The following is a 14,637-nucleotide window of genomic DNA, read 5'->3' as shown; positions in this document are numbered from 1 at the left end:
TGCCCCTGCCGACGCCATCGACACCGGAGGCTTATCAGGCAGCAAGAGCTTTGTTGGCCTTGCCTATGTCACCTCCCCCCCCACCCCCGCCGATGGAGAAGGGGCTGGTGTCATGGGAGAAACTCGCATTGGGTCCCCCTGAATGGCAGTGGAGATCCCCGGTATGGGGAGGAAGAACTCCCACTGGACGCTCCAGGTCGGCGTCGTCAAGCTGACCTGCTCCAGCACAGCACAGGCCACGAGGTGGCACCGGTTGAGGTCTGCTGGGCAGCGCTTGGACAATTCCAGCTCCAGATCCCCAGCACCAAGGAGTTCGCCCGTACCTAGATGGTGCACAACCTGGTCGCCAACGGAGGACCCGGCACCGCACAGTCCACGACGCGGAACCCGGTCGCCAGAGTCTGGCTCGGCACCGAGGAGTTCGGGGCAGCACTGACCTCAGTCACCGAAGGTGTCTGCAGAGCCGCAAGGCAAGCGGCAGAGGAAATCATCAGTACCGAGACGACGCTCTGGTACCTCTAGCTCTTCGGAGCGCACCTCCGTTCGTCGGCATCGTTCACGGCGATGGAGGCAGTCTTCATTGTCCTCCAGGTTGGAGGCGTTGAGAGTGTGGTCCCCAGCACGGAAGGGTCTCTGGGACCGAGGACGTACAAGGCCCCACCAGTTCAATGACTCGGGGTCTCCCAGGGGGGACAGTCGTTGGGAGAGCTGACGCCCCCACAAAGCATCACAGCCTGTGGCGCAGTCAGCCCCGGTTTGGCCCCAGGGTCAATGGCTGCAACATCATGGGTTCAGTCTCCAGCACAGGAGAAGGCCCATGGACACCACTCCATGGTTTAGGAATAGGGGGTTTAAAAGGAGAAACCAGCCCCTCAGCTCATTCTCAGCTCCCCAGCAGGGGACCCCCAGTGGGTTGGGCAACCAGAGGGGACAATTTTGATGGTGCACCCAAGGGTGGCACCCCGACTGCTCTCCTGGATCTGCCCCGCACCTTCCTAAACAGGTTAAGGCCCTTCTATACCGAATGGGCTAACATCACTTTGGACCGTTGGATCCTTGGGATAGTCTCAGGGGACTATGCCCTACAGTTTACATCTACGCCCCCCAACAACCCTCCCTCTCCGTCTCTCTTCAGGGACCCCTCTCACGAGCAGCTCCTCTTGGAGGAGGTGGACACCCTCCTCAACATAGGAGCAGTGGAAATGGTCCCTCAAGGCAGAAGGGGGAAGGGGTTCTATTTGGTCGCAAGACTGAGTCGATTTCTGATGCATTCCTCATGAACTGGACGGGGACCCTCATGTATGTGTTCCCACTCCACTCCGACCCAAGGTCCTGCTGAAGATAAAGAGGGACAAGGCGAATGTTATACTCATTGCTCTGGCCTGGTCAAGACAGCACTGGTTCAGCATGATGCTGGACGTTTCGATCGCCCCACTCCTGGAGCTCCCGAGGCGGTACGACCTTCTATCCCAGGACCAAGGTCACCTGTTGCACCCGGACCTGGACTCCCTGCACCTCAAGGCCTGGAGGCTCTGTGGCTGATGGAGGGAGAGAAAGCCTGCTCGGTGCAGGTCCAACAAGTCCTGCTTGGCAGCAAGAAACCTCCTACACAGGTCATGTATCGGGCTAAGTGGAGGCGGTTTACCTGTTGGGCGGAGTCCCGGGGTATTCCGCCCAGCCTCTCGCCTATACAGGTGATCCTGGAGTACCTGCTCGAGCTAAAGCTCCAAGGTCTGGCGCTGGCCTTGTTGAAGGTTCACCTGGCGGCCATTTCGGCCTTCCATCAGCCGCTAGAGGGGAGATTGCTGTTCTCCCATCCCATGTCGGTCAGGTTCCTCAAGGGGGTGGAGAGGCTTTATCCGCAGGTCCATGACCCGGTGCCTCCCTGGGATCTCAATCTGGTCCTCTCGAGACTCACGGGGCCCCCTTCGAACCCATGGCTTCATGCCCTCTGATCCTGCTTTCATGGAAGGTAGCCTTCCTGGTGGCCATTACCTCAGTCAGGAGGGTCTCTGAGATTAGGGCCTTGACCTCTGAGCCCCCTTATACAGTATTCTATGAGGACAAGGTTCAGCTGAGGCCGCATCCGGCCTTCCTATCCAAGGTGGTTTCCCAATTTCATTGTGAACAAGATATTTTTCTCCCCGTGTTCTTTCCCAAACCTCATGGTTCGGAGGAGGAGAGGAGATGGCATTCGCTGGACGTGAGACGAGCCCTGGCCTACTACATCGAGACAACAAAGCCATTCCGGAAATTGATGCAGCTCTTTGTTGAAGTGGCGGGCCAAATGAAAGGCTCACCTGTCTCCACTCAGCGCATCTCCTCGTGGATCACATCATGCATCAAGTTCTGCTACGAGAAGGTGACGATGCCGCTCTGGGAACCATCACAGCGCACTCAACCAGAGCTCAAGCCTCATCTACAGCCTTCCTGGAGAGAGTGCCGCTGCAGGACATCTGCAAAGCTATCACCTGTTCGTCGGTGCGCACCTTCACGTCCCACTACGCCATCGTATAAAGCAGGCGAGAGAGGAAGCACGATTTGGCAGAGCCGTGCTGAGGGCAGCTCACCGGTAACTCTGGCCCACCTCCAAGGTACTGCGTGTTAGTCACCTAGAGTGGAATGGACATGAGCAAGCACTCAAGGAAGAAAACAAGGTTACTTACCAGTAATTGATGTTCTTGAAGATGTGTTGCTCATGTCCATTCCACAATCCACCCCCCGTCCCCACTGTTGGACTTGGCAGAAAGAAGGGACTGAGGGGGTATAGGGCCGGCAGCGCCTCATATACCGCGGCATGTGTGCGGGGCTCCAGGGGGCGCTGGAGCCGGCTCTACGGAATCTGCTAAGGGGAAAAAAGTTCCGGGTAACCATGCATGGAGGCATGCACACACCTATAGTGGAATGGACATGAGCAACACATCTCAAAGAACATCAGTTACTGGTAAGTAACCTTGTTTTCTGTAGATCTTTACAAATCAGATGACACCTCCCTGACCTTTCTATCACTCACTTCTTCATGGGGTGAGATTTTACTATGTTATGCTCCCAGACTAGAGCAGGGACAACCTTGATTAGAATTGCTCACTACCTGCTGTTTATACACATGAGCAGTGACAGACGTTTTCTTGGTTTTCTTCAGTTGCTTAAGTCCTGGTCTGGATTTTGTTTCTCTTTTGTTTTTCTGGTTATTCACAGGTGCTCAGAGCATGATTGTAACTTAGCCTTCTCTAACCTGCTGTAAGATTAAAGTCAAAGGTAGAGTTCTAACACTGGCGGTATTATTCCCCACTCTTTGCCGTAATGGTACTGAAATGTGGAATAATGAACACCAGGGAAATTGGCACTTTCATATAACGAGATCATGGTCTACAAGAGATTCTGTACATTAAGCTGTAACTACATTTGTGGTGTGTTTTAGGTTTGGGCAAATCTCCCAGTTACAAGTATGGCATCTATTGAAAATGCAGCCATTGAGATGCCGGCTCTGGGTCATCCTTTCCAGCTGGGGATGCTGTATGATTGCCGCAAAGACTCCATCATCCCAGGTAACTGTACAAAACATTGATTCTATTAATTTATTGCAGGATGAGATTCCATGTGACATGACCTGACACGTATAGTGCGTGCACAAAGGACACCATTTTGTAAAGCAGGTCTGCTGTGGGGGAGGACATGTTCAGGGATTGTTCTGCAGGCTGGATCCAGCCTGTGGGCTTCCAGTTGGACCATTCTGTGTGCTAAGTTAATGTTGGATGACAAAGAATTATAAATTCCAAAATTACAAAACTACTAATGTGAGGAAACAATAAATAGAAGGAATGATTAATAATGGTTTATTATGAGACTACTTCAGGGAACTGTTCCCACACTTTTCTACCTAGGAGCTTGCCCAAATTAGAAAAAAGGTTATTTTAAAAAAATATATTAGCTAACATATTTTTAAAAACCTCCTTTTATACTACAACAAATAGGTGCCTAAGAGTTCATTTCCTACGCCACCGCAACTAAAGAGAAACAAGAAAATTTAACCTTTTAATAAAGAAAATTGTCTATTGAATCATAAACATCAAAATTCTTTTTTTAAAAAGGAAATTGGAAATAAAAATTAAACAACCAAGTAAGGATATGTAAGTGAAACATACGGGACACTGGCCACATATAAAGAAACAGTATTGCATAATGGAGTATAAAGTTCAAGGAGATATTATTAATAAATAAATGATAAGCAATATAGTTCCATTAACTATCTTTTAGGAAATACAATCTAAATTACTATAGAATGTAAAGAAGCATAATTGATAGCAAGTAATAAACACTTCACTTCCTACGTTACTGTGCTTTAAGAAATACCATATAAATATGTATACAATTAAAATAGGCATTAAAATCAAATGTAATAATCATACATAAAGCAATGGTGCCATAGAACTCTATAATAGGTTCATTCTTTGGTTGCTACTTAGACGTTAATTATGAAGGTTAGCATTTATTTATTTGGTGCATGCAATCCAGTCAAGCCAAGCCACAGCACGAAGATCTCCAGGAAGTTGAGTCATTTTGCAGTCCTTAACAATATGTGTCATGGTTTGTGGCTACCCACATAGGCACAGTGGACTGTTTCTAAGATGTCACCGAAATTCCACTGCAGCACAAATTCCATGTCTGGTAGAAAACCGGTCCAGAAGGCTCCACTGCCTTCGTGGTAAATCAAACCCGGGTAGACATTGAGTGGGATCTGAGACAAGATAATTATTTGTCACTCTCTCTGAAGACCAGGAAGCTCACCACGCATCCTCTACCATAAATCCCTCACCTGGTAAACTTTTTCACAATGGGCGCCATGAGGGCAGATGACTGTGTGGTGAATTAAATATGTCTTTAATTAATGGTAAATGTGGCATATCATTCAGTTTCATTACAAGCTTTGCTATGCTTTCCTCTCTGTGAACACTGGGAGGAGCAATAGTGCAGAGAACCGGTAACCATGGTAAAGAAGTAGATTAAGTGTGCCTGAAATAATACGCATGGTGGAATTTAGTTGTACATCAATCATCTTTGTGTGAGAAGAGTGAGCCCATGCTGGAGTGCAGTACTCTGCCACTGAATAACAAAGTGCCACGGCAGAAGTGTGTAACATTTGGGCATTGGTGCCCCATATCTTTCCGGCAAGTTATCCAAGCAGGTTGTTGAACTTTTTGAATTTAGTCGCTGTATTTGTAAAATGCTCATGATCTGTGAGAGTTCTTTCCAACATGATGCTTAGATAGACTGGGTGTGAATTATGCTTTATTCGTTGACCATTGAGAACTATATTCAGCTTTCTGCCCGCTTGTGCACAATGTAAGTGGAAAACACCTGACACAGTCTTACTCCCACTTCTTATCAGGTGCCACCAACAACAATAATTGGCCATAGCCGCCATATCTGCATTCAGAACACTCAGGTGTGTCAAAGGAGTGTGACTGAGTGCTGAGGGATATGTCGTCTGCATAAACAAACTTGTGAGACCCGGTGTATGGTAGGTCATTCAATGAATAACATTGGAGATAATATTGATTCTTGTGGAAGGCCATTCTTCTGTTGCCTCCAACCACTTATTCTATCACCAATATGGACACGGAAATGGCGATTTCTCTAAAAGAGAGCCGTTGCATATACTAACCTGCTTGGCATAGTTCTAGACTATTTTACCAAAAGGCCCACGTGCCAAACTGTATCATCTGCCAGGGGCAGGTAAAGGAAAAGCGACCCAGTCTTCAGTTTATGTTGGAATCCATTTTTGATGAATGTTGTAAGTGCCAGCACTTGATCCCATGTACTACGACTGTGGCGAAAGCCAGCTTGCTCTGGTGCCAGATGGTGAACTTCTTTGCAATATCAGATGCTCAAGCACCTTAGAGTAGATGCTTAGAAGTGAAATTGGTCTGTAGCTCGAAGGCAAGTGTGGATCTTTCACAGGTTTCAGCAAGGCAATAACTTTGCTTAGCGCCAGATTCTAGGCAATTTGGATTCCTGCAGAACTCAGTTGAAAAACCGAACGAGCCATTCCTAAGTGCGAGGACCCAAATGGTTCATGAATTCAGGTGCAATTCTATCATATCTGGGAGCTGTACCCGATTTTAAATCCTTCAGTACTTAGAATGGAGCGTTGTAACCATTCCTTTAAACATCATCTCTGTGGAAGATGCAAACTGTTGTTTCTGTTGTGACATTTTTAAAGCTGCAAGTGCAACAATTCCATGTGGCTTCCGAGCAGTGCACATTCCATGTTTGAACGAGGATTGTGCAGAGTTGCTGAGGCAGTATGAGCAGTCAGGTGATCCGGAGATTGCAGACTATCTGATAGAATCATTGGATGTGGCTCACTGGGCTTGATGGGAGGAATCAACAGTGGCTCTTCACTTTATGCAGTCAAGCTGGAAAAGCTGGAGCTTAATTTGTCGACTAGCTGCAGCTCAATGTCCATGCGCAAAGCAGGTTGGCAGTTACTGCATATCAGATTGCCAGTCATCTGCTGAAGGTCGCCAAAGTTCCTGTTGACAGACTTGTAGAACGACAGGTACATGATGAGTGGTGGTATTTTCTAAGTAGTAATCCAGCTGATAGTACGATGGAGCCATTCATTAGTCTGGAATTGGATAAAGTGCTGAAGTGCTGTAAAAATGTATTTATTAAAGGTCTTTCACACAAGTACTCCAGCTGCCAAAAACTAAAGTGCAAAGGAAAGATAATCCAAACATGCACAAATCAAATCATAACTGAAAAACCAAAACAGTGCTAACAATATAAAACAGAGACTAGAATTGACAGATAAGCGCACAAAAATGTGAAAAATGAAATGCAATGTCACCAGTAATGGAACTGCACAGCAGCAGAGAATGGGTTCTCTTTCCCCTGCATTGGGTACTGCTGTTTCTGCAATTCCTTGATGCATGGATTGGTTCAACCCCCACCCTGAGTTCTCCATTGCCTGCAGAACATGATAATATGGAAGCAATAGCAGGGGGTGCAACCAAACTGGGGTTAAGGACAAGAGTGTTCTGCGCTGACATACCAAATAGTCTCTTATACATGTCCCAGTGAAGTTTGAATCTTTCCTTCATCTTCTGGTCATGCCTCAAGAAGCTGGCTAGCATCTTTTTCTCAAAATTCAGCATTTTCTATGTTGAGGCCTGGTTCTTCAGCTCCAATCCATTTAGGGAGGAGGTCAGCAGAGGAGGGGTGAAATGCTTGTGCGGAAAATATGAGGTGCGAGATGGAGGTTTGCATTACAGCACAAACCAGAAGAATGCAGGTAGCACAGTGTTTCTCTGTAGGTCCTTGAAATGTAAATAAACAAGACAGCAGCAAAGAAAATACCTAACTCCATCACCAATTTCTCCTCCTAGCTGGAACAACCCTCAGTGCTCTGAATTTGGCTAACTGGTGTCAAAAGGAGTAACACTATAACTGTATCATAGGATTAATCAATTGTTGATCACTTTGTTTTCTGGGGCCATCTCATTGCTCAAAAATCACCTTATCTAAACACAGACTGCATGTGTTCTTATGCATATTAGCCCTACCTCGCTCTCACTGGTATAGGTTACTCTATTTTATCTTGGGTGCTGTTTTGAAAAAGTTCTAACACTGGTCTCAGGCATTAACAGGTATTTTGAGAACCTCAAGAAAAGGATTAAAGCAAACAAAGGCTGGTTGCTTTTCTTGGGGCATTGAGCGAAGCAGTTCCATCCTAAGAGCAATAACACACAATGTGTGAGGTCTGATTTCAATTTTTGTGCCATTATGATTGATGGCTGCACCCCTGGCTTGATTATTATTATTTATTATTTGCATCACAGTAGCATCTAGAGACCTAATCCGACCTCACTGTGCAAGGTGCTGTACAAACACATAGTCAGAGACAGGCTCTGCCCTGAAGAGCTGACAGTGTAAATAGACAAGACAGACAATGTTTGGTGGAAAGGAAGAATTATTATTTCATTTTACAGACAGGAGACCAACTTACAGAGAGATCAAAAGAGTTCAGCTTCCACTTGGGCACCAAAGTACCTCAGCAGGTTTTCAAAGAGCTCAGCACGTTGGGCACCAAGATCTTTTGAACATTTAGCCATAAGCAACATGAGGGGAGCTGAGCACTTTTGCAAACCGGCCCCATTTATGTGTGCTGAGCACTTGCAAATCTGGCCCAAAGAATATGATGGACCCTGGTTTCACAGGCAAGCTACCGCATCCATACTGCACTGTGCAGACCTTCTGACTCAGGTCTGCAGCTTGAGCTGTGTCCACACTGCAAAATGTCAGGGCTTGGTCTCCAAGTCAGAGGAGACTCAGTCTCTGACCCACCACCCAGGATTAACTGGGTTAATGAATTCTACACTGCATGCTAAGCCTGGGCCCTGACTCAAGTTTGTGCCCAAGCCACCTTTCTGTCCACACACAAATCAATCTGACTTGGTCAGCAAGCATTTAGGACACGGGTCCTAGGACCCTACGAGGGTGGTGAGTGCTGAGTCCCGCTGTGACTTGGCTTCAGACCCTGTCATCATGCAGTGTGTCTGCCGCTCAAGCTGCAGACCTGAGTCAGAAGGTCTGTGTAGTGATGATGTGCGGAACCACTAGCAGGACGGTCAGACCCAGGTCCAGCAACTGCAAACCCAGGTTTACAATGCAGCATGGATGCTCAAGCCTGGGCTTGCAAATACCACGGCCACAAGCCAGAGATCCGGGCTTGGTCTGTAGTGTAGACATTCCCTAAGTGACTTTCCCAGAGTCACACTAGGAGTCTGTGGAAGAGCAAAAGCTTGTATCCAGATCTCCTGAGTCCCAGGCCAATGCCTTAAAGACAAGACCATCTTTCCTTTCTAGGGCTTGAGTGCCCACTTTGAATATTTAACGACAGTTTTCAATTAGTGGTGTCACGCTGCCTGGGGAGGGACACAGCAACGAGAGCCAGTATAAGGTCAGACTGGCAAAACACAGGGCCTGTACCCCAGACTGGTGCTGTATTTTATCCGAAGATTTCACCAAGCCAGTGAAAACTGTGTGCTCCCAAGATACTACACTAGATATTATGAAGCCACAGACAGTTCCCTTCAGGCATGCGAACCCCTCATGTCACCACCCAGACAAACCAGACTTCTGTGGTAAATGATTATTACACCCAGAAATCACACACAAGTTCTTCTACTTCCTGGGAGCCAGCCACACACCTTAGGTCAAAGTCCATTTATTTTGGGTGTTCATTGCCTGCATAAGATCCATGATTTATGATTTTTGTTCCTGGAGGCCAGTGAAGTATACGCACAGATGTATACAGTGCCTGTCCAGGGGGAGGCACCCCCAGCTATAAATATTCATTGCAGTAAGAGAACATTGCAGCTGGAACTTCCAGGATCTCCCCTATCCTTAATGATGTACGAAGCCCAGGTAAGAGGTGAGAGTTGCCTGCTCACAAGTAACCCAGGAAGGAAAGGGAGGTTACACATAACACAAAAGAAAATTCATAATTTGCTACCAACGTATCCCACTGTCACAATAATAGCAAGTGCCACCCACACGTGGCATGGAAGTGAAGTGTCCATCCCAGTATATTGTGCAGCTCTGTGATCCTCCTTCTCCTCTGTGAGGGCTTGTCTGCATGAGAGCTTACTTTGGTATAACCTATGGCTGTCCGGGGTGTGAATAATCCACAACCCTGAGCGGCATACGTTACTCTGACCTAATCGCCGGTGTGGACAGTGGTGTGTTGGCGGGAGAGCTTCTCCCATTGACATAGCTACCACCTCTCACAAAAGTGGCGTTATTATGCAGATGGGAGAGCTCTTTCCCATCAGCTTAGAGCATATTCACCAGACGCGTTACAGCAGCAGAGCAATGGTGCAGCTGCGTCGAGGTAGCGCTTCTAGTGTAGACTAGCCCTGATATGCTTTGTTCAGCAGTGACATCATTAGCAATGTCGACATTTAAATTACTGTCATTGGGCATCTGAATTAACCCCTCTTCGAGATGAACGGGCACTTCACAACTGTCTGGGCTATTTTTTCAGGCTGTCTGCAGACTCAGGCAAAGATCATTGCAGTGGTTACGCTTGGGTCACGTTTTATTCTTCACAATCACGAGTGCGAGAGACTGAATCTTAAATGAAATATGACCCGGCCCAGTTCAAGCTGTAGACATGCTTAAACGGTGGAAAGATTTCCTAGCTTCTGTGTTAGTCACTATGTGTTTGGAATTTTGCAGGCCTCACGCTGTTGGAGACTGCGGATCTTACAAAGGATGTGGAAATGAAGAAACAATACAAGACTGAATTTCAGGTTATTGCATCTGACACCACTGCAGACAAGGCCTCTGCACTCCATGCTGGTGAATCGCTGAAGGCTAGTTTCCTGTGTGGGTTAGTTGAACTGAATGGATCTGCTGAATATTTAAATGACACCAGGAAATCCAGACGTCAGGCCCGAGTTACTCTCCAATACAAAATGACAACACGGTCTGAGCAACTGACAATGAGCCATGTAGGACAGCAGGCCTCTTATCCTGCTGTATTCGACCAAGGCAAAGCAACCCACGTGGTCACGGCTGTGCTGTACGGGGCACAGGCTTTCTTTGTGTTTGATCGGGAAGTTTCTTCTTCTGAGAGTGTAGAAGAGATACAGGGAAAGATGAAACTTATGATAGAAAAAATACCAAAGATTTCAGAAGAAGATGGAGAGTGCAAAATGGATAATGAAGCAATAGAAAATGCTGAAAATTGCAGTTGTAAGTTTTATGGTGATTTTTGTCTTGAGAACAATCCAATTACTTATCAAGATGCCATAAAAGTTTATTCCACCCTCCCAAAGCTGCTGGGGGATAATGGGGAGAAGGCCGTACCAGTGACAGTCTGGCTGTATCCACTAATCAAACAAGATTCCAGAGGCACTCAGCGGATACGTGAGATCAGTGGAAGGCTGATTTCTAACGTTGAAGCTGTCATGGAGCACTTCACAGAATTAGACATGCGGTACAATGACATGCTGAAGGACAGAACCGCCACAACTTTCCCTGAAATCAAGAGGAAAATCCAGCAATGCAAAGATCTGTGTAATCAGTACAGACAGACTTTCCAGCAAGAGCTATCTGAAATCTTACCCGCTATCCGTGGAGGAGGAGCAGAGGAAGGGGCCCTGGAGGACATTTTAAGCAGCAAAGAACAATCACCGTTCAATGCTCAGCGACTCAGTGAATTTCTGGATAAAAAGATGCAAGAGATGAATTTTGTGAAATCGTACCTCACTCTTCTCAATGACGTGGATATTACTTCTTCCAGCAATGAACTAAAACAGGTATTAATTAACCCCGTGCTTAAGTATGTTGTCTCCTTTACATTTACTTCATTAAATGAAGAGGAGCCATTTTTATCAGATTTAAATGTCTGGCTTCAGACCCAAAATGTAGAGAAAACGCATGATGCAGCATCAGTCAGTTCTGCATGTGAAAAATCAAAATCCAGACACTGGTTTGAGGATGAAGAGAGGCAGCAAAGAGCACGAGAGTCTGTAAATTTCTTCTCAGACTTTGCCCGTGTCAATAAATCTAACGGAAAAACTCGGTTCATTGTGGCCTCTGTTCCTGATCAGGAGAATCCAGGAGCTTCCATTTACCTGTATGAGGATGGAGAGCTGGTCAGCACCAACTTCGAGCCTCCCTCAAAGCCTCTTCCTCCCTTGATTGATGGAATCAGACATGACCGTGTGCAGATCACGTTTAAACCAGCAGCCTATGGAAGGGCTGCGATATCCGGCTATCGGGCAGAGTACAGAATTGTAGGGCAGGAGAACTGGACGGCTGTGAATGTAAATAACGAACAAGAGACATTCACAGTAACCGGGCTACGTGCAAATACCGAGTACCAGTTCCGATACGCTTCAGTGAGCAAACCAGGGCTCAGCGCGAGCAGCGACGTGAGTGATCCTGTGAAGACTCTTCCTACCAGCCCTCCCGGAAACCTGTCAACAGCTAGAGTAGAATCATCTGCCATCACCCTCACCTGGCAGAGTCCCAGTGTCATTGGAGATGGAGTCAGTATACAGGAGTACAAGGTGGAATATAAGGAGGAGGCTGGAAGTGAAAGATATGAGCAGAAAGGCAAATGGGTGGAACGAAGGACAGGAGGGAGAACTGGATCTGATCACATTGATGGACTGAGGCCTGAGACACGGTACAGATTCCGAGTGTCGGCTGTGTGTGCGGACGGGGCGGTGAGTGACCCAAGTCAGGAGAGCTGTATCTCAACACTAAAGAAAGGTAAACATTTAAATAAATCTGCTTATTCTTTCTCAGCCACAGCCCTCTGGTCCCTGGAGCTACTGGATCAGAATCCTTATCAAGGGAATGAATCTACAATATTCTGGGTGGATAATGCAGGCTCAGCTTCCATTCAAATAATGAATAAAATTAGAAATAAATCCTAGCGTCCAGTTAAACACCCCAGCTGGTTCCTGTGCATGGACTGGATGGCTGAGATGACCGATGCCTGAGACCAAGGTCACAGGGAGAATACATTAGGCTGTATAATAAGAGTTCTGATTTGGAGTGGTGCTGGGCACAGAGACAATGACAGGTTTGATTAGGGAACGGAAGATGCTGTTATGTTCCCATTTCCCACTGCCAACCCAACTGGGCAGCATCATAGAAGCTTAGAATCATAGAAGATGAGGGTTGGAAGGGACCTGAGTAGGTATCTAGTCCAACCCCCTGCTCACAGCAGGACCAACCCCAAATACATCATCCCAGCCAGGGCTTTGTCAAGCTGCAGCTTAAAAACCTCTAAAGATGGAGATTCCACCACCTCCCTAGGTAACCCATTCCAGTGCTTCACCACCCTGCTAGTGAAAAACTTTCTCCTAATGTCCAAACTAGACCTCCCCCCCTGCAACTTGAGACCGTTGCTCCTAGTTCTGTCATCTGCCACCACTGAGAACAGCCTAGCTCCATCCTCCCTGGAACCCCCTTTCAGGTAGTTAAAGGCTGCTATCAAATCTCCCCTCATTCTTCTCTTCTGCAGACTAAAAAAGTCCAGTTCCCTCAGCCTCTCCTCATAAGTCTTGTGCTCCAGCCCCCTAATCATTTTCATTGTCCTCCGCTGCACTCACTCCAACTTCTCCACATCCTTTTTGTAATGGGGGGCCCAAAACTGGACACAATACTCCAAATGCGGCCTCACCAATGCCGAAAAGAGGGGAATAATCACTTCCCGCGATCTGCTGGCAATGCTCCTACTACTGCAACCCAATATGCCATTAGCCTTCTTGACAACCAGGGCACACTGCTGACTCATATCCAGCTTCTTATTCACTGTTACCCCCAGGTCCTTTTCTGCAGAACTGCTGCCTATCTCATCGGTCTCCAGTATGTAGCTGTGCATAGGATTCTTCCGTCCTAAGTGCAGGACTCTGCACTTGTCCTTGTTGAACCTCATCAGATTTCTTTTGGCCCAATCCTCCAATTCGTTTAGGTCACTCTGTATCCTCTCCTTGCCCTCCAAGGTATCTACTACTCCCCCTAGCTTAGTGTCATCTGCAAACTTGCTGAGGGTGCAATCTACCCCATCCTTCAGATCATTAATGAAGATGTTGAACAAAACCAGCCCCAGAACCGACCCTCTGGGGCACTCCGCTTGTGACCGGCTGCCAGCTAGACATGGAGCCATTGATCACTATGCCCCTACTGATGTTCTGTTTCCTCAGTATTGCCCTCCCAGGCATCCCGGATTAACTCCCAGGGTCCCCTGACCTGTCTCCCATATAGGAGATCAAAGGGAGCAAACCCTGTGGATTCTTGGGGCACGCTTCTATATGAAAATAGCAAGTATGGAAGCAACACATCCCAGTCGCTCTCTTGTCTGGAAACATACATTTCTTGGGACTCTGAAGTACCATCTCCTATGGCCTGTGCACACCGGTAACTAATTACATTAGCACATATTGTAGTTAATTTTAGGCTTTGTATTTAACTAATATATTTATAAAAACCCTTGCACATTAAACCTTATTGATCTGCAAATCAGGTGACCCATGTCTCACTGGTATCCACACTGATCACTAAGTATCCAGTATCAACAATTGGCGCCCTTGCTGGGTGGGCTCGAGCAGCTGTGAGTGGGACGGGCTTTGAGGTGTACAGTGCAAGGGTTTCTTTCACTGCGTGTCAGCAGGGAAGCAACCTGTCTGGCACAGTTCTCCGTGAAGCTGTGTCTGTATCTGGCTTCAGGTGCAGGGCATTACGTCCTCTACGGGAATGTGTTGTGAGTCAGGCAGTCCAGGGGTAGCCACTCCCGCCCTCCTTTCACTAGAACCCGTCTCGGATATGGAAGCTTTTATAAATGACTTGGGAAAAGATCCATGGTCTGGAGGAGCATTTAAAGGTAAAACGACATATGCAGACTTAATGGTCCAGTGGGAACAATTCATAGAAACAAAGCCTGTCCCTGATCGTAAAAAAAAAAAAAAAAAAAACCCACTTGGCTGCTTTGCCTGGACTTTATCAGTTTCTAAATCCCTTAATAAAAAGTTTAAAAGTTAGCCAAAAAACCCAAGGAGCTAAATAAACAGTTGATGGCCCGCCAAAGTCAAATACAAAAAGTGAAAACGC

The 14,637-nt window shown here is 46.9% G+C and overlaps 1 protein-coding gene across 1 annotated transcript; it reads left to right on the top strand.

The window, feature by feature from the left end:
* Positions 1-327: 327 nt before the first annotated feature.
* Positions 328-14,294, top strand: LOC137147318 (stonustoxin subunit alpha-like). Its single transcript, XM_067539331.1, has 6 exons — positions 328-512; positions 1,679-1,731; positions 2,315-2,511; positions 3,422-3,548; positions 10,246-12,291; positions 14,257-14,294. The coding sequence occupies exons 1-6, from the start codon at positions 328-330 to the stop codon at positions 14,292-14,294; spliced, it is 2,646 nt and encodes an 881-aa protein (XP_067395432.1).
* The last annotated feature ends 343 nt before the right edge of the window (positions 14,295-14,637 follow it).

This window comes from Emydura macquarii, unplaced genomic scaffold (genome assembly GCF_026122565.2).
Source record: "Emydura macquarii macquarii isolate MOO-44397 ecotype Brisbane River unplaced genomic scaffold, CSIRO-AGI_Emac_v2 contig_530, whole genome shotgun sequence".
NCBI lineage: Eukaryota > Metazoa > Chordata > Testudines > Chelidae > Emydura > Emydura macquarii.
Note: the sequence above shows the minus strand (reverse complement) of the source record. Positions and strands in the feature narration are given on the sequence as shown.

Bases quoted from the DNA above. Each gene is read 5' to 3' on its own strand.
- LOC137147318 (XM_067539331.1), top strand. From the start codon at position 328: ATGGTGCACAACCTGGTCGCCAACGGAGGACCCGGCACCGCACAGTCC. The intron at 2,512-3,421 runs GTATAAAGCAGG...GGTGTGTTTTAG, and splicing joins TCACGTCCCACTACGCCATC to GTTTGGGCAAATCTCCCAGT. The intron at 12,292-14,256 runs GTAAACATTTAA...ATCTGGCTTCAG, and splicing joins TATCTCAACACTAAAGAAAG to GTGCAGGGCATTACGTCCTC.